Raw genomic sequence first — 20702 nt, forward strand, 5'->3', positions numbered from 1 at the left:
GTTGGGAGTACTGATGTGTGTGACTACGTCCTGCTATCCATATTTAATACTGGGCATGACTAACTTGATAGCAATGGTTATGATATATCCCTGGAATTCTGGGTCCCCGGTCAAAGAGGCCTGATCTATCAGTTCATCCATCCATCCATCTGTCCATCGCTCTTTCCATCCAACAAGTGGTAACTGGGCACCTTTTTTACACAAGGCACTTTGCTTCGGCACCTATCAATTGGTAAGAGAGACACATCTTACCTTCAGGGAGGAATGAACAGAGCCACCTGACTTTCCAGCTCAGCCCCACTCAGAGCATAGGGATAGCTCCTGGCAAGCATTTTGGGGAGAATCAGTTTGTAGGTGGGGTCAGGGCCAAGCCCCAGCTGTACCCTGGCTCACAGGGAATTTCTAGCTTGGACCTGAGTCTCAGGGTCTGACTTTCCTGAGCCCATGACATTGGGGTGAAATTGTTCTTATTTCACAGTAAGGTTTGGGGTACAGTGGTGGCACCAACAGGAGCCTGACTTCCTCCTGACCTGTATGGAGACCTGTGACAGGGGCAGCTGGATGGCCTTGGGAGTGAGGTACAGAGGTGGAAGCAAGGTCCCTCCTGGACGTGAAATACTTCTTTGGACCTCAGGACCACCCTGGGGTGTGGGGAGGTATAGAGTGATTTGGTGCACCTCCCCACAAGCCTCCAAGTCACTGAGTCTGAATTATCCCAATCTCCATTTTTCCAGGGCCCTAGAGAAGGGGCTTACTCTGAGTGAAGAAGGGGAAGTTGTCATTGACGTCTTGCAGAGTGATCATCACAGTGGCTGTGCCTGATTCTCCCCGGAGGCCCTGGGCATCTCGTGCCTCCACCACAATCTCATAACTGGCCTGCTTCTCTCGGTCCAAGTTTTTGGTAGCTGTGAAAATGAATCCTGCAAAAGTGTTCCAGCAGGAACCACGTTACCTGAGGGGCTGTGAGAAAATGTGGATGTACCACCCCTACCTAGGAAGAGCTGAGGTGATTCCACTGTGCTGCCTGGGGTAAGAACCATGGGGCAACAGCCCACAACCTCCATGCCCTGCCATGCATGGGTAAAGCTGCCCTCCAGTGTGGTCCAATGTGGTCCTAGCCACTTGGAGCATCATGTAGAGGAAGATCAAGAGGCCACTCAGGCTGAGTGAAAGAGTGCTGTGATGGATTAGTGATGTCTGCCTTGGTATATCACAGAACACGGGTGGCGACTATACGAAAGACAGTGTGCCCAGCCTTCTTTCTTGCTTCCAAGACTCAGTCCTTACAGTTTTTATTCATTGCTTGTTTTGTGGTACTGGGGTTTGAACTCAGGGCTTCAAACTTTCTAGGCAGATACTTTATCACTTGAATCACTCCTTTTTGTTCTGGTTGTTTTGGAGATAGGGTCTCGCTTTTTGCCCAGCAGGCCTGGACCTTGATCCTCCTAGTTTAGGCTTCCCATCATCACTGGGAGGATAGGTGTGGACCACCACACACAGCTTTTTTTCCATTGAGATAATCTTGCAAAGTTTTTTGCCTGGGATGGCCTCAGTGATCCTCCTGAACACAGCCTCCCAAGTAGCTAGGATTACAGGTGTGAGCCACTGCCACGGTGCCTGGCTTGTTTTTTTTTTTAAATTAAAGTGTTAAATCAGACTAAATTTGGCCTGAGAAAGCCTCTGTACTTGCATACTTGAGTCCTTACATAATGAACTGCAACCTAGTATGTAAATGAGCTGAAAACTAGGCGTATGCACAGCCAATCACAGCAGCTGTGCTTCAGTCAATCGCAGGTGGCCGATTGTTCATTTCTATTCAAATAAGGCAAGTGGCTGAGCTGTAACCAATTTGTTTCTTGACCTCACTTCTATTTTTTGTTCCTGTCCATAAATGTTACCTAACCACGTGGCAGCCCCAGAGTTTCTCTGAACCTGTCACTGGTTCTGGGGCGCTCTGATTTGTGAATTGTTCTTTGCTCAATTAAATTCTGTTAAATGCAATTCGTCTAAAGTTTTTCTTTTAACGAGTCCCAAAAATGTGTGGCTATGTTCTCTTTATACATTCCAAATTCACAGCTACAGTAGAGAGGAATATGGGCAGTCCATTTTCTAGGTGAGGGAACGAAGGCTCATACAGGTTACTTGACTTGTTTAAGGTCTCTAGAGCGGTCAGTAGCCAGGCTGAGTTTGGAAACCAGATCTGTTTGAATCTTACAAAGAACACTGCCTCATGGTCACAGCTTGGGTAACAAATTCCAGGCTTTGTTATTAGACTTGAGTTCATGTCTTAGGCACCTGTCTGCTTCCAGTCCCCCAACCAGCCCCACCTTGCTTTATGTGCAGTATCCATCACTTCCATGGGACAGTGTGGGTCCATGATTGGTGACACCTGGTAGGCTGGGTTTCCCTCAGCATCTGCACCTGAAGTAATCCCTTCCCACTCCTATGACCCTTCAAGTCAGTGCCTGCCCGTGAGGGTTAGTCATACAGACCAGAATTATCGATGGCAAAATACTCATCTCCCTTTAGGACTTGGTACATGACGGAGGCGTGGTCAGCCACGGTGGGGTCATCTGCATCCACTGCAGTCACACGCAGGACTGAGGTCCCTGTGGAGAAAAATTCTGATGGCAGGTGGGGCTCTGCTGTCCCCACCTCACTGGGTTGTGTGGGGGAAGGCTGCTTTGTTTGCTGAGGTGGCTGGAGAGGGTGAAGTGGTAGCCATGGTGGGCCCAGCCAGGTCAACTGTGAAGGGCAAAGAGAGCAGGTGGTTTGTGCATTTGTGGGAGAAATGAGGAGGGGTGGATGATTGGGGCAAGGCATAGACACCTGAGAGAGCAATGGGCTGTTCCCCCTGTCTTGAATGGGTGTGGACAAGGGACTGAGAAGGGGATGGGAAGGTCCCCAAAGGGGTGGTGTCATATTCCTCATCTCCTGGGGTTCTAGAGTCCTCACAGGAAGGTCTGGCCTTAGGGCCCTGGCTGGGGTCTTTGGCAGAGGGGTGGAGAAGGATAATCTTCCTCGGTACCTTCTGGAAGCAGGATTGAAGAAGAAGTAGTAATCTCTTAAGCCTAGATCTAGGCTGGTGACTTCAGGGCTAGGCTATGACTCCACCTCCACTACATGGCCCCTAGAGATGACTCTTCTTGCCTTGCTGGCATGGCTTGTTATAATTCATAGGCAAGGGATATACTCTTGGTGTGCCAGTCCTGGGAGTTGGGGGAAGTGGATGGGGCTTGCTCCAGAGTAATGAGATATTGTTTCTGATGACCAGGTTTCAGTCCATGATTAGGATAAAAGCCCAGTTAATGATTAGGATCAGAGATCAGTACATAGTGAGGATCAGGGCTCAGTCTATAACCAAGATCAGGGCTTTGTTCATGAATAGGATAAAAGCTCAGTCAATGACTGGGATCAGGGATCAGTACATGATGAGGATCTGGGCTCAGTCTGTAAGTAGGGTCAGGGCCCAATCCACAGCCAGGATCAGGGCTCAGTTTATGACTTGGGTCAGAGTGCAGTCTGTGATCAGGATCAGGACTCAGTCTATGACTAGGGTGAGGGCTCAGTATGGGGCTAGGTCAGAGCTCAGGCTTTAAGGATCAGCTTTTTTCAAATCACATAAAGTGCCCCAGAAGCATTTCAAGCAGTGTCCTGAACTCACTGAATCCTGACCCCAGGCAGTGAGGTGGCTGACATGAGAGGTGATCCAGGCTGGAGATGAGGGAGGGAGGAAGGAGAGGGACAGATTGGGCACATACCTACTGGTGACATCTCAGGCACAGATGCATTGAACAATCGGCGAGTGAACACAGGCCAGTTGTCATTTACGTCATGCACTTTGATGGTGAAATTGGAAGGAGGCTCCAGGTTTTTTCTGGTGTCCTTGTCCACGATGAGGGCAGTGAGGTAATACTCAGAGACCTTCTCCCGGTCCAGCCTCTCAAAGGCATACACATCCCCTGTGTCTGCGTTGACCCGAAAGACCTTGCCGGCAGACTCTCCTTGGAGCACGTAGTTGGCATTCTTGCGGTTCACACTCGATTTGATCTGAGGTGGAAGAGGCAATGTGAACCGGGAATGGACAGTTGGCTTTGTGTGTGTGTGTGTGTGTGTGTGTGTGTGTGTGTGTGTGTGTATAGATGTCTGTGAGCAGGTATGTACACATGTGATGTGTGTGGTGCTGAACAGGGGTCCTAACTGTGGCAATGAGATTTTTTTTTCTGGTACTGGGTTAGAACTTGGGGCTTGCTTCTCAGGCAGGTGCTGTACCACTTGAGCAATGCCCCCAGCCCTCTTTTGCTTCAGTTATTTTTATCAAAGAGGGTTTCGCACTTTTTTGCCTGGGGCCATCTTCAGACAACAATCCTCCTACTTACTCCTGGAATTATAGGCATGAACCACCACACCCAGCTTGTTTGTTGAGATAGGGTCTTGCTAACTTTTGCCCAGCTGGCCTCGAGCCATGATCTTTCTAATCTCTGCCTCTTTAGCTGGGATGTCCAGCTAACATCCAGGTTTTTAACAAGATCCTCCAACCAAGGGTCACCAATGAGCTGTACTCCTCAGATCACTGCAGACATTTAGGGATGTGAGTTGTTTAGCCCAGTGGCTGAAATAGTGCTTGGAATACACAGCAGGTACTCAGAAGACATGTTTTTTGAGTGGAAGAATATCCTTGGTGCCAGTGGAAGCAAGAGGTATTTTCATGGCTTGGAAAGCGCTTAACCTCTCTGACTTGTCATTTCCTCTCGTGTGTCTTTTTCTTTTCTTTTCTTTTTTTTTTTTTTTTTTTGGTGGTACTGGGATTTGAACTCTCACTTGCCAGCAGGCGCTCTACTAAGCTCATTTCCTCCTCTGTAAAATGGAGCTAACACAGCTTATGAGGTTGAGTTGCTCTGATGAATGGAGCCACAAGTTTAAGAATGAGTCCTGGGTTGGTGGAGTGGCTTGAGTGGTAGAGCGCCTGCTTAGCAAGCATGAGGCCCTGAGTTCAAACCCCAACGCAGCAAAAAAAAAAAAAAAAAAAAAAAGAGTCCTAAGAAACCTTGGCCTCTTTTGCTGCTCCACACAAAAATGGGGCTCCCGCCCATGGTGTGCTGTGCACTGAACAAGGCTCTCAATAGGTGCTAATTTTTAGTAGGGATGGGTTAAGAGTGCTGAATATTCTGTTTAGAGAGTATTTAGGACCATAAGACAATAGTATTTTGTGCACAAAAATGGTATTCTTCTAGAAAGTTAGGATGTCCAAAAAATAGAATTTAATTAAAAACACTACAAGTTGGAGGCCTACAAGGTGCCAGGCTCCACGCTAGGGACACAGAGAGAGTCGAGACCCCATCTGGTTCTCAAGACTGAAATGTGAGGCCTCAGAGCTGATAACCCCAGGAGGTGGAGCCAGCGTGGTTCTGAAGAGGACTCATGAGGGAGCTGGAGGAGAACCAAGAGAGTGTGTTGTCTCGGTGGGGTGGGGTGGGGAGGAGAAGAGGGAGGCTCCAGAAGGTGTGGTCCAGTCCCATGATGTCTACAAAGTGTCCCCAGGGCTTAGCAGTAGTGCAGCCATTGGAGCCTTTGGGGAGAGCAATGATAGCTGGGTGGAGGGCTGAGGAGCCAGCTGGCAGAGTGCAGAGAAGCCTGGAAGGTGAGGGTTTGAAGACAGGGAAGGAAGGACCTTCCCCTTGGGTGGGCAGAGGGGAGGGAGGCAGGCCATAGTTGGTGATGGCAAACATCCTGAAGCAGGGCTGGGCTATGCAGGGGACAGAGGTCTACAAGGAGACCCAAGGCCCAGTGGCCAGGATGCACAATGAACAGCTGGATGGGGCAAGAAGCCATGCCCCAGCTCTGTAACCTGTGTTGTGTGGGGACAGTGGGGATTGAAGGAGATGGGACAGCCTGAGGTCTTGTGTGAGTTGCTCAGGTCAGGGGAAGATGGCTATCTTAACTGGGCTTTGGGAGTATGTGGTAAGACCACCAGGCAAGGATGGTGAGAGGGAGTGAGTCAGAGTGGATGTGTGTACTGGGGGAGTGCAGAAGGTTTCATGGGGACATAGGTTTCCTTCTCCCCAATTTTTCTTAAATAGACTTTAGTTTTTGGAACAGTTTTAGATTTACAGAAAAACTGAGAAGCTTGTACACAGCGTTCCTGTGTGCCTGCCTCTCTTTCCCCTAATGTCAACATCTTACATTGGTAAGTAGAAGTCGATCTATTATTATTAAGTCCATAGTTTATGAAGATTTCCTTGGTATTACCTAATACTTTTTTGGGGGGAGCAGTATAGTAGTTTGAGCTCAGGGTCTTGCATTTGCTAGGCAGGCACTCTACCACTTGAATTACACACCCAGCTCTTTGCTTTTTCATTATTTTTCAGATAGGGTCTCATGTCTTTGCCTGGGCTTGCCTCAGCCACGATCCTACTAATCTCTACCTCCCAAGTAGCTGGGATTATAGGCATGAGCCACTGTGCCCAACTCCTAAGGTCCGTTTTCTGTTCCAAGATCTCCCTTCAGGATACACATCACATTTAGTCATTGTGTTTGTTTGTGTGAGAGAGGATCTCACTATGTAGCTCAGGCTGGCCTCAAACTTGTGATCTCCCTGCCTCAGCCTCCTGAGTGTTGGAATTATAGGTATGTGCAACTCTGCCTGGCTCAGTTGTCATGTTTTTCAGCTTTTTTTGGCTGTGACTGTTTCTTAGAACTTCATTGTTTGACAATCTTGACAGTTTTGAGGAGTAGAACTGGTCCTTGGAGAATACCTTTCTATTGGGATTTAGCTGATGTTTTTCTTATGATTAGGGCTAGGGTTGTGGGCTTGGGGGACCCCTTCCTTTCTAACATCATTGAATTAGGACAGAACATTTCAATGTCAAAGTCACTCTGACCCGTACTTGTGGGTCTGAAGGCTGCTCAGGACTGGCTCCTGCTGTCCATCAGGTCTGTAACAAATAATCCAGGTTCTGACCTTGGTAAACAGGGACTTCCTTCCCTTGGTTTATGTCCTTGGAAGCTGGGAGCTGGGGGTAATCCTTAGAGCCCTGTGCTAGCCTTTCCCAGGCACCCTGGTTTCTTCTTAGGGTGGGGGCCACATGTGGATCCTCTGATGTGTGTGCTGTTGTCTGATGACGCAGGCCTGATGCTCTTCCTGCTGTTCCCAGCCTCTTGGATGAGTCCTTCAAAGGTGGCCCTGTCAGGGCTGGCACAACACAATTGGCTCCACTTTCCAGTCGCTCTCTCTGATTCACCCCACAGATTTTCCTTGGAACCAGCCACTCTCCTCAGAGCATGACTCATGGAACAAGAATCCATGGGGGAGAGACATAGGAAAGGTAGGTTGACGACATTTCCTTCCATGACACAGGGTCACATTTGTGTTGGGAGTCAGGAGCCCCAGGTTCTCCTAGAGCTCTTTCCTGGTCTCACAGGTGACCCTAGACACCCTTCCCTCTGATTGGCCAAGCTGGAGGATTTACATCCCCAGTCAGCTATTCTTGGGGGCCAGAATTGCCCCTGGTCACAGTCAGCTGGTTGGGGGCAGGGCAGTGAGTGGATATTTCCATCCACTTCCTTTGGCTGAGGAGGCAATTCTGGTGCCATGGCCAGAGGGGGCCTCCCATTGAGGTCATCTCTAGCCTGTTTCTCTATCACCAGATGCCTTCCATCACTGCCATTTTTGGAGTGTTTCTTTGATGTATGCTGCTCCCCTAGACCAGGGTGGACAAGCTGTTTCTGCGAAGGGCTGGAGACTAAATATTTTCAGCTTTGTGGGACATACGGTCTTTGTCATAACTATGCATCTCTGTCATCATTGCACGAATGCAGTCATGGACAATTTGCAAATGAATGGATGTGATTGTGTTCTAATAAAACTTTATTTATGAGTCTAGACAGGGAGCCAGATTTGGCCCGTAGGTGGCAGTTTGCAGATTCCTGCTCTAGACCTCTGACTCCATGAGGGTGGGGACCACATCTGTTCTTGACCACTGCTGTCTTTCTGGCACTCAGTCCAGTGCTTGGAGCTGTCCTTTCTTCTAGTGCATGTGTTCTGATCTTTCTTGTAGCTGACGTTTAGATTCTAAGAAGCTGACATGTGAGATTTTAATGTACTCAGAGACTTTCTTCCTTACAAGACTGAGTCCATTTACCTGTCATCTTGTGTGAAACTCCATCATGAGGGCTACTCTTTTGAATCAGAGTGGATGGTTTTGATGATTTGACATGGTGAGACAAAACACTCACTCAGCTCCAAGCTCTTACAGCTTGGATGCTCTTGGAAGATGGGCTTGGGATGGTCACATTTGAAAGTAGGCAAATATAGAGAGCCTGGGCATAGCTCTGGAGGGCAGGCTTGGCACGGGCATCTCAGGACAAGTGTCCTAGAATTTGGGGAACTGTGTGAGGTCACCAGGAGCCTGGAAGGGATAGTCTGAGTAAAAGTTGGTTTTTTTTTTTGCAACAGGGTCTCACTGTGTAGCCCAGGCTAGCCTTGAACTCAAGATCCTCCTGTCTTAGGCTCCTGAGTATAGGCATGAACTGCCATGCCTAGCTGAAAGTGGTTTTCCAGATCAACTAACCTATTCCACCTGATCCTGATGTGGCCCTTGTTAGTGATCTTATCCACAGAACGAGGGAAGGGATAAAATGAACCGTGGTGTTCACTCTTACCTCCACCATCATTACCTCCATCATCCCACCATCACTACCCCTTAACTCTACTTCATCACCACGGCCACCACCATCACTACACCATCACCTTAGAGGCCCTGTTAGCACCTCTCTATCACCACCACTATCATCACCATCATCGCTACCATCATCACCACCTGCTCCTATATCATCATCACTGCCATCCCTATCTCTTTAACCACAACCACTATCATCACTCTCTCTTCCCCCTCACTGTTACTGCCACGGCCACAATCATCATCACCATCTCTACCACCACTACCACTGCCATTGCAACCATTACCTCCCTGTTAGTCAGCTTTACATGGCTATAACAAAATACCTGAGATAATTAAGTTAATAGGCAGAAAGGTTTATTTTTGCTCATGGTTCCAGAGGTTTCAGTCCACTATCAATGTTTGGGCCTGCGGTGAGGCTGTAAGTGATGATGGAAGCATGCGGCAGAGGAAGTTCATTTCATGGCAGCTGGGAAGCAAAGAGAGAAAGGAGGGGCTAGAGACCCCAAATCCTCTTGAAGGGCATGTTCCCAATTACCTAACTTCTTCCAAGTAGGTCCACTTCTTAAAGGTTCCATTGCTTCCCAATAGCACCACAGACTGGTAACAAAGCCTTCAGCACATGGCTTTAGGGGACATTTAAGATCCAAATCAAACATTCTGCCTCTGGTCTCCAAAGTCTCATGCTATCTCACAATGTAAAATCATTTACTCCCTCTCCAAGAGCCCCCAGCATCTCAGTAGTTCCTGCATTGCTCAAAAGTCGATGTTCAATGTCTCTGAAACTCAAGGCAAACTCAGAGCTGTGAGTCTCCGTAAAAATAAAAATCAAGTCACATACTTCCTAGATGTAACATCCTGGAGCAGAGTTGTGGTGTGCACGGGGAAGGTGGGTTCATGAAAAGACCAGGGCACAGCAATTGTTCCTATTCCCAAAGAGAGGAATAAGGGATAGAAAGGAAAGTTTGGACCAAAGCAAGATGGAAACCCAGCAGGACAAACATTAAATCCTACAGCTCCAGGTCCAGCATCTGGGGCACAAAGTGACATGATGTGAGCTCCCTAGCATTGGGGCATCCCTGCCTTATGGCCTTGCTGCTTGCAGCCCACATGGCCTCTCTCTTGGGCTGGCTCTGTTTGCTGCCTACAGTTTTCCTTGGCAAACTTCATCACTCCTGGCATCTCTGACTTCTGGAGTCTCCTTTGCAGCTTCAGTTTCACAATCATAGCCTCACATCCCACCCAATCAGGGGCTGCCAGCAGGGACTCCAAGCCTGCCACACATGGCCTGTCCTTCCAGGTTTTCCTTTGAAATCTTGGTGGAAGCTTCCACAACCCCACAATACTTTCATTCTGCAATGCTGCAAAACCAACATCTTGTGGATGACATCAAGGTCTACCACTGGCTTGAGAATTAGCCAGGCCAGCATGGACTGTGGCTGCAGTGGTCTTTGAGTACCTGGATGACTGATCACAGGGAAATCAATCCCGAATCTTAGGGAAAAAAATTTAACTGTGGGAGCAGAGCCCCCTGGAATTTTCTTCTCGAACCAAAGTCTTTGAGCCTGTAATGGATGGGGTCTTGCTGATTCCTGAGATGCTCATTGTCCTAATGCAAAGTACTTGGCTTCTTTTTAACAGAAATAATATCTTTAGCAACTGCACTATTCTTGATCACAAGTTAATTGGCTCCTTTTCTGATCTGCCCTTTGTTCCCAATAATTACTGTAAATCTGGCTAAAGGCAGCCAAGAATATCCATGGGACAGCCTGAATACTGGTGGCCTTGACATTTCTCTGCCAGATAAACCAGTATTCCACCTTTAAATCCACCCTCTCTCAAAGTCTCAAGACAAATGTAAACAAATTCTTTGCCAGAATGTAATGACTTCTGGTTCAGTTCCCAATAGAGTCCTCATTTCCATCTGAAACCTCATTGGACAGCCTCTACTCTCCTCTTTCAGATCACATTCTGATCTTTTGAGTTCCTGCCAGAAGAAGCCCCACTTACAGCATTCTAAGCCCTCCAAGCTTTTCCACATTCTGCCTGCAAATGAATTCTGACCCACATTGTCAGATAAAGCCCAGCAATGACCCCACTTCTCCAAACCAATTTTATGTGTTAGTTTTCCAGCACAATGACAAAATATCCTTAGATAATCAACATATAAGAAAGAAGGATTTATTTTTGGCTTATTGTTTCAGAGGTTTTAGTTCATGGTTGCTTGGCTCCATGGCTTTGAACCTGTGGAAAGGCAGACATGATGGCAGGAAGTCTGTGGCAGAGCAAAGTTGTTCACCTAATGGTGGCCAAGAAGCAAAGACAGAGGAAGGGCCAAGGTCCCAATATCCCTTTCAAAGAGACACCCCCAATGATCTAACTTCCTTCCACTGGGCCTCACCTCCTAAAGGTTCTGCCACTCCCCATAGCACCACAGGTTGGCAACAAAGCCTTTAGTATATGGGAGACACTTCAGATCCAAACCATAATACTCTGTCACCTTACTCTTTACATGTCACTGCCACCATCACTATTAACCACCACCACCAAGGCCATCAGCATTACCTCCTTCAGCTTCCCCTTTCCCATCAGCACCACCCTCACCAATGGCCACCACCACCACCTCCATCTCCTTTCCTTCACTAATACCACCATGGTCACCATTACCATCACCACCACCACTCTGATCACCACTACCACCACCTCCCTCACCTTCCCCTTCATCATCACCATCACTGCCACCATCAACATCACCACCATCACCTACCTCACCTTCTCCTTTACTACCACCTCCACAACCACCACCTCCATCACCTGTCCTTCACTATTACCACCATGGTCACCATTACCATCCCCACCACCTCTTCCCTCACTCTCCCCTTCAATATAACCACCACCATTACCAACATCACCTCCGCCACCACATTCCTTCCTTCCCCTTCCCCTTCACTTCACTGCCACTCTCGCCGTTACCACCTCCATTACCATGGCCACCACCTTCTCCTGCTGTCATTAACATTGTCATCACCACCTCCTCTCTCATGGTCCCCTTTACGCTAGTCATCATTATGACTGTCACCAGTATCACCACCACTTTCTCCTTTTCTATCACCACTGCTGGCGCAGTCACCACCACCACCACCACCACCACCACCACCACCACCATGTCTGCCAAGTCCACCATCTCCACCTTTTCTGCTGTCACCATCGTGGTTCTCACCTCTCTGACCTCCCTGGTATCTACCCCATCTTTACCACCTGTGCCATCACTGTGGCCAGCTGTTGATGGTTTCCCTGACAGAAGCCTGAGCCTTACCTTGCCCACGTAGTGGGGCAGCGAGGTGTTTTTCTCTTCATCTATGTGCATTTGGTTCCAAATCCAGTCTCTCTTCTGGCGCCTGAGGGTGGGCAGTATGCTAAGGGGATCCAGCTGGGGAGGGTTTGGGTCCGCCACTGTTGTTGTCACCAGCAGGCCTAGGTAGGTGCCCAAAGCAGCGACCAGCATCATGAACCCCTGCATCCTCCCGGGAGGGACCGGTCTGGGAAAGAGGAGAGACATCAGGGCATGGAGACCACTGCTCCTGGCTTGAGCAGCTCCTGTGGAGGACTGAAATCCCTCTGTCTATCCCCTCCTTCACCTGTCACTCTGCTGATACTGGCAGAACCGGACTGTTCCTGACCTCGAGCTCCGGGTCTGGGAGGGGAAGGCAGACTGGAGATGATTGCCCGCATGAGGGCTGGGGTGGAGGCAGGCGGAGGGGGTGGGGGCCCGGGAGGCTGCAGAAAGGGCGCCTGGAGGAGAGGGCCATGCTGAAGCCAATGGCAGCTCCCAAAGCACCACAAGGTGACATTCAGGTCATTGCCACTTTCCACACAAAGAAGCCGAGGCATTGAGAGGTTCAGTCCACATGTCACAAGTGGGAGAGTGGAGCCCAGATGCCTGATCTCAGCCACTAACCTTTATCGAGAACTTCTGCCTCCCTGACTCTGTTCCAAGCAGTTTATCTATAAATATGTTATCTCATTTAATGTTCGATGAACTCTCAGGGTTGGTGTATTTGTAGCCCTCCTTTTACAAAGGAGCTGAGAAACAGAGAGGCTTAGTAACATTCCTGAGATCAACCAGACTGTAGGGAGCAGAGCCAGGACTTGAGTAAGTCTATCTGACCCAAAAGTTCTGTCCTGCTGCATTTTCTGGTTCCAGCAGCTTCTCTGAGGTGGGATTTAAAGACTCCTCTGAGAAAAGACATGGTTTTATCCCCCGTTCTCCCACCCTGGCCTGGCAGCTTTGCATCCAGGCTGCCTTCAGAAGGAAAATCCAAACATCTTCCCACAGGAGGCGGCCACCTTAGGTGCTACCACAAAAGCAGGAGTGGACAGGGTGGGGGTTGAGAGGCTGGGTTCACAGGACAGGCTTCATAATTTGTGTCCCCAGTGAAAAATGGAAATGTGGTTCTTTTATTCATTTTGAGATGGGAATTAAAGAACAGTAAGCCAAGCCTGAGGCCCTTGGAAAGCAGGCCTCGAACAGTTGCACAGGTTGCACACTTTTGAAGGCAACCTTGTAGGCTAAGAATGAAGGACACCCAGAGAGCAAGACCTGGCTTCATCCTGAATTGCAGGAATAGGGATTTCCCCACTGCCCCATGGTGGTGTAGACCATGTCTTTGGTTACTGCCATACCTTCTCAGCTCTGTCCCCATCTGTCCATCCACCCTGGCTCCCTGTGTCACTGACCTGCAACTCCTGGAATGAAGTAGGGGAAGAAAGTGGATAGATGGAGTAGGAACCAGCCTGCATGCCTGGATTCACAGGGGGGCAGAATGGTGGCCTCTTCCCCTGCTGTCCTCTGCCCCTCCCGAGGGAGGGCTGGACTCTGTACATCACAGGAAGTTTCTAAACTCCAGTAACATTTCCTCTGGTCCCCTGGCGTCAGGCTGGCCTCAGTGACGGCCCGGGGTGTCTGTGCTGTGCTGGCTGGCCTCTGGGCCTGCTGAAATTAGTATTTAGGGCTTCTTCCCTCTGGCTCTACCTCTGTCCCAGGAGGAAATGGACTCCCAGAGTCCAGAGTGGGATAGAACCTGCAATGCAGGTGCACGTGCCTGGGGGAGGTCCTGGCCACCAGGCCTCAGCTTCTTTGGCCATCAACAAGGGGGTCTGGAGGGAGGAGACCCTGGTCTCTTGGAGTGAGAGAAGGCAGACAACAAAGGCGAGGGAAGAAGGGAAAGGGGGGAGTCCTTGCCAGGAAGCTAGTCCTGACTCAGGAAGGCAGCAGGCGTGACCCCTGCCCTAGCCCTGCCACCAGTCCTGAATCATTTCCTTCTTTGCTCTGAGAGGAACTACAAGTCTTGGGCCTTTCTGTCTCCCTCAAGTGAGAATTGACTTGGAAAGGGAAAAGAAAAGCGAAATGAAGCATGGGAGAGAGTTTCTGGGAGTCTGGGCAGGACCTGGGGAGGGCCCACACTCTGAGCTGCTGAGTGCCTGCTGTATGCTGGCCTCCACAAGGTCCTGGGGCAGACAGACCTGCCCTTGTGCGGTGCACACTCTAGTGTGAAGAACAGGACCATAAGCAAATGGGAATTCCACTGGGGACACAGCTGTTAGAGGGGTGGCTGGCTGAGACTGGTAGACCAGGGAAGTCCTCTTAGAGAGATTTTTGGGTTTTTTCGATGCTGGAGACAGAACCCAAGCCTTCACTCATGCTAGGCAAGTTCTTGGCCCACGATACAGATACCCCTAGCCCGCCCGGGGAGATGGTTAAGCAAACATGTGAGTGCTAGTTCTAGGAATACCAGACAAAGAAAATTTCAGGCAGAAGGACCAGCAGGTGCAAAGGCCCAGTGGTATCTGAAGAACCAAAGAAGTCCCCTGGGTCAGATAGAAATGGGCAACAGAGACCGGGAGGCACAAGAAGAGGTGCAGGTCAGTGCGCTGCCCCCTCACCCAAATATACAGCCCTGTCTGCAACTCTTCACGATCCATACTCACTAGGTTCTGGAAATGTCCTTCTCTCTGTCCCTTCTTCCCTGGGGTACTAACAGCTTCTCACGATTGCTGGTGTCTGGGCACCTCCATAGTGGCTCCCCAGTTTCCTATGGGGACCCTTTCTGTTACAGTGAGCAGTAACATGGTTTTTTCTCTTTTGGGGCCTGTTTGGATTAGTGAAGGGATCCCAGGGCTGACAGCAGCCATCAGCTTAATAAGTAAGGACATCAGATGTCAATGAAGCAGATGCCACAGGCCACAGGCCACAGGCCATGTAGCTCAAAGGGATGTCAACCCCTTGATGAGCTTTGGTGGCTACACATACAAAGTGTTCTGGGAAGGTGCAGGAAAGCCTTGGGGTTCTATCTGGGACCCAGCAGTGGGATGCTATGAGCCCTACAAGGAAAGTCTCTGGCATCTTCAGGTTACTTTTGGGCTCCTGTTGTTGGACAGGACTGGCTCTTAGAGGGTCACCCACATCATCATGAAAGATCTGGACAGCCCACCAAGACTTTTCTTATTCTGACTCCTGGGCTTCTTCAATCTCAGAGGGGCCTGAGGGAACTTTACTTTTGAAAAGCCATGCTTATTTGTGTCTTTTGCCTTTTGTGTCAGAAACCTGGCCACCAAAAGGGTGCCTGCTTATGGAGAGGAAGTCAGGTGGCCAGGTTTGCCTTGGCCACAACCGGAAACAGAATTTCCCGAAGCTGCAGCCTGGGAGGCATGGCCAGAGCTACAGCTGGGATCAGACATCTTTCAGTTTTGCACAGGCAGAGTCACATTCATCTCATGGCTGTTTCCACCAGCTTTAGGGGTTGGTTCAGAATGTCGCTGGGTGTATTTGCGGCACCACAGCCACCCAGAGCATCTGAGGACTGGGGACATTTTTTTCCGTGCTGAGTGGTTCCTGGCTGAGCAGCTAGCTGGGAACTTGCTTAAGCACAGTGGCGAGTGAGGTGACTCGGTGGGGGGTGTAGAGCACACAGGGGTCTGCCTGGAATCCCTGTCACCCAGAATTCGTGACCATGCCCTTGTCTCTGCTTTGGGGCAGTTCCAAATGGGTGAAGAGGAGCCCTCTGTGCCCTTGGTCAGTCTCAGAAAGTCAAGAGGACCCCAAACTGAAGACAGTTGTGCAGCCCTACATCCCTGGTGAGCAGGGGTGGGGCTCTGGACAAGGAGCAGGAGAGCCTCGGCTGGGCTCAATGAGGCCTGGTAGGAGGATGGGACTCGGAGGTTCCTGGATCTGGGGAGGGTTCCTGGGGTCAGAGTCCAAACACCTGAGCCAGCATCTGGGGACTGAAGGATGGCTCTGAAGGCAGAGTCATGGCATTGAAAGAGGGCAGGTCAAAGCTCTGCAGCTCTCTGCTGCTTTCCAGTTACTGACTGGGTCACCAGGTTCTCTGGGAGCACAGCCCCAACCACGGGACCTTTGCTCTGGGAGCCCACACCTACAAGGCTGCTGTGTTCTCCCCCTTTTGTCTGCCCCTAGGTCATGTGTCACCATTTCTCTGAAGCCCTTTCTGGAGCACTGGGATTACACAGTCACTCAGCAAACATTCATGGGACTCTTACTTTGTACCAAATACTGAAGCACCTGGGTGGAGCAAACCCAGTTCCATCTACACAGGGAAACAGACACAAACCTCATGATGAAAACAACACAGTGTTACACTGGAACATGGGGATGGAGGGATTAGGACACTGAGTGAGCGTGAGGGGAGAACCTGGCGGGGGTGAGGCTGCAGTCCCAGGATGGAGTCCTGCCTTTCTCATTCACCTGCTGTAGGACATCAGTTAAAGATCCCTTTTGTCCCTTTCTCTTTGTGGACCACCTGTGTTTGGAGTTGGGCCTTGTAGGGACTGCGAGGTGGGCCCAGCCCTGCACTCTCTAGGTTACCCATCAGAAGGAGGGCTGGGCATAATTGCAAAGAGGTGGGAGGGGTGAGAGGGGCTGGAGCTTCTCTGGAAACCTGGGACCCCCTAGCTTTGTAGCTGAACAGATGTGGGAAGTCAGGGCCTAGCTGCAGCACCACAGTGAGTACCGGGCCAGTGCCCTGGCCTTCTCTAACCATGGGTATCTGACCAAAGCCCCATTCAAGCCTTATACTGCAGGGCCAGGTGTGCCCCCTGGGGGCTGTTGAACAGGTTGGAGGGCCTGGGGGAGGGGTAGAGGGAGGCTCTGGGTCACAGACACGCACACAGCACTTTCCATCCACCCAGACTTCCCCACATCCTCAAAGGAGCCCACAGAAGTCCAAGCCCCTATGTGCAGACACCTACCCACGCCAGCTCTGCAGAGGCCCCCTGAGCAGGGTGGTCCCTCTGCTCCGCCCAGCACATGGCCTTCAGCAGGGATGAGATCTGGCAGCTGAGTCCAGCCCCAGGGAGAGCCTCCGAGGGTGGACGGAATGCTCAGCCCCAGCCCAGCCCCCTGCAGGCTCTGGACTCCAGCCCGGAGGCCCTGGGTCAGGAATGAGGGGCAGGGCAGTGGGTGGAGACAGTCCAGAACGTGCAGGGGGTGAGCAGGAAGGCGCCCCGAGCTTGCTCCATGTGTGGCCCTGGGCAGTAACCCTCTACCCTACACCTTGAATCTCAGCTAGGACAGGGGTGAGATCCAAAGATCTCAAACTCCTCCAAGGACCCCCAAATTGTCTGTTTGAGCCCCAACGTTTACAGCTGGGCCTTGGCAGTTCCAGGCACTGGGAGGATAACACGCGAGACCCTGGGAGCCTCAGGGATGGGTAAGAACAGGCAGCTAGGAGTTGGCCCTTTGGAGTTTTTCTCCTGGTTTGTGGCTTAGTTCAACTCTGGACCTGCTCCTGGGGGTCCCAGACCTGCCCACTCCCTTTTGTCCACCGCCCAACAGCTGCTCCTCACTCCTGCAGGGTAAAGCTTGGCCCCGGAGGCAGCCTTCAAAGCCCAGCACAGTGTGCCCTGTCCACCTCTCTAGCTCTTCTCTCCTCACCTTCTGGAATGTACAGTGCTCTTCCTCCCAATAGCAGACTTTCTGAAAAGCAGTTCCCTGTGCCTGAAGCACCCTTTCTCGCTGTGTTCCCTGGGTGAATGTCTTAATTCTCTTCCAGCTCCAGGTCACCTGACTGCTCTCCCAGGACAGCCTCAGCCTCCTGGCCTGAGCATCTCAGCTCAGACAGGTTCTGGGTTCAAGTCTCCACTTCACTCCAGCATCCAGGTACATGGACTCTAGGCCCCAGATCTAGGCCCCACTGCTGCCTGTCAGCCTGGCTCAGTTTCCAGTTTTAGTCTTGCTCCTGGTTCCTTTCCCACGCATAGGATTTAAAAACCAATCTGTAATTTGCAGACAGCTGCTTGGGTCAGAGCAGGTATAATCATTGTTTTAACTCAAAGAAGCTCCTGCTTGTGCCCAAGTAGCTCCTTTGACAGCCATCATGTCACCAGACACACCACGATTAGGGTTTTAATCTTTTGGGGTGTGGGTGAGATTATCCTTCGTATGGGTCCCAGTGAAAACACACATACCTTTGATCAGGGGGCCTCTGCAGATAGGGTCAGCAATAAAGGACTCACAAACTGCCACTCAGCCCTCCCTGCATGCAGGGCAGACATCACTAATCAATCACAGTTCTCATTCCACTGAACTTGAATCTAGTCCCTGAATCTTTAATGCAGCCTTTGAGGTGGCGATGCCAATGGGCCAGACCTGAATACACACACACACACACACACACACACACATCTGGTGGGACTGGGGTTTGAACTCAGGGTTTTGCACTTGCAAAGCAAGTGCTCCACACCTCCAACCCCTAGTTTGCAAGTTGAAACCAGTTTGAGCTGGGTCTCTGGGCTCCAGGTCATCTAACCTACCCCCACTTCTATGGAGAAGTTCCAAGGTTTGGGCAGAGAACAAACCTTAGGAAGCCTGTCCTCTGGGCTCCCTTGCTTTGACTGGGACTGTGGGGACAGTGTGGGACACGCGATAGCCTCTCATGCCTTCCTATTTGAACCTGCCTGCTTACTCATAAACTGTGTGGCCTTGGGCCCATCCCTTGCCCTCTCTGAGCCTCAGCTTCCTCATCTGCAATAGAGACAGTAACAACTGCTTCCTTGGTCAGGAGGATTAGCTGAGTTACAAAGTCCAGCACACAGTAGGTGTATAATAAAAGTGCAGTGTCTTGACTCTCATGTACCCACTCCCTCCAGCCTAGTGGGTGTAGCTTCAGCTGTCCAACTTACATCTAACCTCATTTCCTGCTCTGCCTGGGGCCCACCTTCTATGCACACCCCTATTCCTCTCCAGAATGAAACCTCATTCACTGTCGCCCACCAATGGTCCCTCTTACTCCTGCCATTCTAGGAACCTGCCAGAATCTGCTGGTCCCTGAGTGAGTTCAGGGGCCACCCCCTCCCCTAGAGAGATGAGACTGAAGTGGAGGGTCTCCCAAGGCCTGCCAGCATCTGGGGTTCTATTCTTCCTTCAGGAAGCCATCTGTGATTTCTCCACACAATAGTAGCTTGGACCTGAGTCAGGACTGGCCTTTTGTGTCTCCCTGTCAGACGTGAGCTCCTGAGTACAGCACATGTCTCCCAGGAGATTCTTTCTCCAAGGACACTGGTCCTTGAGGTGGCTTCTGTGACTGGAACTGCCCAATTTTCTGCTTTCTGAGCCTCACTGTGGTAGAGGCTGTGTGGTCAGAAGGGCTGGCCTCTCTCATATCCTGTTTCCACCTTGCACTAGCTATGTACCCTTGGACTGGCTGCATGGTCTCTCTGGTCCTTAGTAGCTCCGTCTGTCAAATGGGGGTGCAGAGAGGTGATGGGGATAAAAGGGATGGGTCCAGGTGGACAAGGGGCCTGAGACTTTTCCTAGGACAGTGGCCACAGCATCCACTATGTGTCCCCAAGGCAGCCATGGAGCTGTGAGTCATCCAGCTTTAGGAGCAATTAAGTGTGGTCCTCTGGCTTCCTGCCCCCATGTCCGGCACTTGTTTCGAGGCACAATAGTCAGCTGAGACTGCAGAGAGGCAGCTTAACCCGTTCAAGGCCAGCAGACGCCTCTCCTTGCTCTCAGCACAGAAAGCTTGGGGCTAGGCTGCCCCTGGGCCCCTTGGGATCACTGTTGTTCTCTAGGCTGGGGCCCACAGATGGCTGGGTTAGGCCCATGACTTTCTCTGTCCACTTGAGAATGGGCAAAGGCCTTTAGGTCACTGGGCCTTCTGCCACTTGGCTTCCACTCCCTGCTCTAAGGAAATCTGCAACCCCTTCAGCCTCTCTGGTCCTCTGAGTTGCCCAGGTGACCCTCCTTCTTGGAACCCCCACATGCTGTTGGCATCCCGCCTGCCCATCACACACGTGAGTGGTGAGGAGCTAGCACAGTTCCTGGCATGGAGCAGGTGTGGGAGGGGCTCACTGTAGGAGTGGCTGGCTCTGTGGACATCCCCTCTCTGTGTTCCTCCCTCTCACCTGCTGGGTGACCTACCCCTCTCTCACAGGGTGGGATGGGGGTTGCGACTCTGCCTCATGGGTCAAAGCCCTCGTGACATTCACAGTCACTGGCTGCTCTGGGGTAGCCAGTGAACTCAGCCTCTGTTCCCCAGGGCCACATGTGCACATCACATATACTTGGATGTTATGGAGGAAGGATGGGATCCAGGTTCAAATCCCCACCCCCAACTCTTCTCCAGATCTCAGTTGTCTTTACTGAGACATGAAGAAAGAATTTATCTACATCCTGGGACTCTCAATAGTAAAATATAGAGCCTCATTGTTCCAGGACCTTCTACGTGCCTCATCAACGGCTCTCACAACAAATCACAAATAGAATCACTGTCTTCATCGTTCAGACAAACAAATGGAGCTCTGGACGCTTTGGGTGACTGCCCAAAGTCACAAGGCAGTGGGTGATAGAGCTTTGGTCTGTGCCTAGGGGCATGATCTCCAAGACAGGCTCTTGCCTTTGCAGCCTTCATTGGACTTCCCTGAACTGTGGGGACTCCAGGGCCCTGGGCTCTGGGTATCTGGGTGTTGGGAGAGAAAGGCTGTCTTGGCAACAGCTCCCATAGC

General features: G+C 50.8%; 1 protein-coding gene and 1 long non-coding RNA gene across 4 annotated transcripts in view; one reads left to right on the forward strand and one right to left on the reverse strand.

The window, feature by feature from the left end:
• Cdh5 (cadherin 5) overlaps nucleotides 1-20702 on the reverse strand; it is a 34610-nt gene that overhangs the window by 13149 nt on the left and 759 nt on the right. The window contains exons 1-5 of one of the 3 annotated variants that reach the window (XM_074055905.1): nucleotides 13416-13572; nucleotides 11995-12217; nucleotides 3762-4050; nucleotides 2493-2609; nucleotides 756-920 (exon numbers count right to left, since the gene is read on the reverse strand). In XM_074055905.1, the coding sequence (XP_073912006.1) occupies nucleotides 756-920; nucleotides 2493-2609; nucleotides 3762-4050; nucleotides 11995-12198 (775 nt within the window). In that variant the 5' untranslated portion in view covers nucleotides 12199-12217; nucleotides 13416-13572. Of the gene's footprint in view, nucleotides 1-755; nucleotides 921-2492; nucleotides 2610-3761; nucleotides 4051-11994; nucleotides 12218-12316; nucleotides 12396-13415; nucleotides 13573-20702 lie in introns of those variants that run through there. The other 2 variants (XM_074055906.1, XM_020174554.2) reach the window with 2 other exon arrangements.
• Nucleotides 5474-20702, forward strand: part of LOC141417395 (uncharacterized) — a 37409-nt gene continuing 22180 nt past the window's right edge. Inside the window, exons 1-2 of the long non-coding RNA XR_012441934.1 lie at nucleotides 5474-5641; nucleotides 7249-7325. This is a non-coding gene — a long non-coding RNA (uncharacterized lncRNA). The remainder of the gene's footprint in view (nucleotides 5642-7248; nucleotides 7326-20702) is intronic.

The sequence above is a fragment of the Castor canadensis genome, chromosome 15 (assembly GCF_047511655.1).
Source record: "Castor canadensis chromosome 15, mCasCan1.hap1v2, whole genome shotgun sequence".
Classification (NCBI taxonomy): Eukaryota; Metazoa; Chordata; class Mammalia; order Rodentia; family Castoridae; genus Castor; species Castor canadensis.